Source organism: Microtus ochrogaster, chromosome 1, assembly GCF_000317375.1.
Source record: "Microtus ochrogaster isolate Prairie Vole_2 chromosome 1, MicOch1.0, whole genome shotgun sequence".
Classification (NCBI taxonomy): Eukaryota; Metazoa; Chordata; class Mammalia; order Rodentia; family Cricetidae; genus Microtus; species Microtus ochrogaster.
Window position 1 is genome coordinate 7,588,401 of NC_022009.1, and position 1,529 is coordinate 7,589,929.

Sequence of the window (1,529 nt, forward strand, 5' to 3'; positions counted from 1 at the left end):
AAACAAACAAAACAAAAACAACAACAAAAAAGATTTACTAAGAGCTCTTAAGGATTCTGTTTGTTTTGTTGCAGCCCCCAAACTAGAGAACCTGTTATAAATAAATGCACCCTCTTGACTCTATTGAAATGGTAAAGGTGGAGCAGCTTACAGTTCAGCAAACCCTGAATTCTGAGGAATGTTGAGCTTCAAAGACCACCAAGTAGACTACTAGGTAGCAAAATCTGATAGTTAGAGATGTTATATAACTAATTAATCATTACCTTATCCTTTCATTTTTTCCTAAACAAACCAGAATGTCTACCCCATGCTGTATTCTGCCTGCCTAATGTATCTGTCTTTTCACAGAACAGTGAAGTCAGCAGCTCACTTTGCCAAGAAATCAGAAGCATTAAGTAACTCAAACTGTAGTATAAAAGACATACACTTGAGGGCTGGGCATGGTGGCGTACGCCTTAATCCCAGCCATCTGGAGGCAAAGCAGGGGGATCTTTGTGAGTTCAAGGCCAGCCTGGTTTACATACAGAGTTGTAAGCCAGCCAGAGCTGCACAATAAGACCTTGCCTTAAAAAGAAAGAGTGAGAGGGAGGGAAGAGAATGGGTAGAGGGAGATATTTGCTATCCACAAATAAAATTGCTTATATACATGCTAACACAGTCCAGTGTTAGTTATACAACTAAACATTTTTAATTGAATTTTTCTAATTCTGAAATATAATCTAGCTTACATTTTAGTACAATATATGATTTTATAAGCACTTACCTTTCTAAAGTCAACAAAGGTTCAGCAGCTCTAGCATGATCAATGGGATAGCGTTCACGAACAGCAAACTTAACATCATCTGCTTCGTCAGTTCGGAACCTTAGAATATTTAAAATTAGGTACTCATAATCTGTGAGAACAATGTTCCCCTGCAATAGAGTAAAATATGATTTAATGTTTTTCCAAATCAATCTTGAAACATCTTAAAAACAGATAAAGATGCCTCAGAAGACCCATGTATAGTTACAGAAATAAAGCTGTAAAACAGAAAGCACCAGGCACATCTAACAAGGGCTCCTTGCAGTGATCCAATAGGCTGTGAAATAAATTCTAAGAGCGCCAAGTTGGAAGCAACCTAGAGCTAACCTAGAGCAACTTTATGTTCTTTGTCTGGGTACTGCACAAGTTAACTGAAGTTTTCATTATGAAAACCTAACAGTTGAGTGCCTTTAATAAGTGTGCCAAAGCTAGGCATTATGGCACACGCCTATAATCCCAGCACTGAGAAATTGGTAGATCGATGAGTGCAAAGTCATTCCTGCCTATAGAGCAATTTGAGTTCAGACTCAAGTATGTGAGTCTGTCTCACAAATCAACAACAAAAGTTCAAAGTTTCAAAATATTCAGGTGAAGCCGGGCGATGGTGGCACACGCCTTTAATCCCAGCACTTGGGAGGCAGAGGCACGCGGATCTCTGTGAGTTCGAGACCAGCCTGGTCTACAGAGCTAGTGCCAGGACAGGCTCCAAAGCCACAGAGAAACCCTG

At 39.7% G+C, this 1,529-nt stretch overlaps 1 protein-coding gene across 2 annotated transcripts in view; it reads right to left on the bottom strand.

Moving 5' to 3' along the window:
* The window catches only part of Nemf (nuclear export mediator factor), a 53,594-nt gene that overhangs the window by 47,017 nt on the left and 5,048 nt on the right, over positions 1-1,529 (bottom strand). For both annotated transcript variants that reach the window (XM_005343141.2, XM_026779221.1), the window contains one exon: positions 764-912. In XM_005343141.2, coding sequence (XP_005343198.1) covers positions 764-912 — 149 coding nt within the window. The remainder of the gene's footprint in view (positions 1-763; positions 913-1,529) is intronic.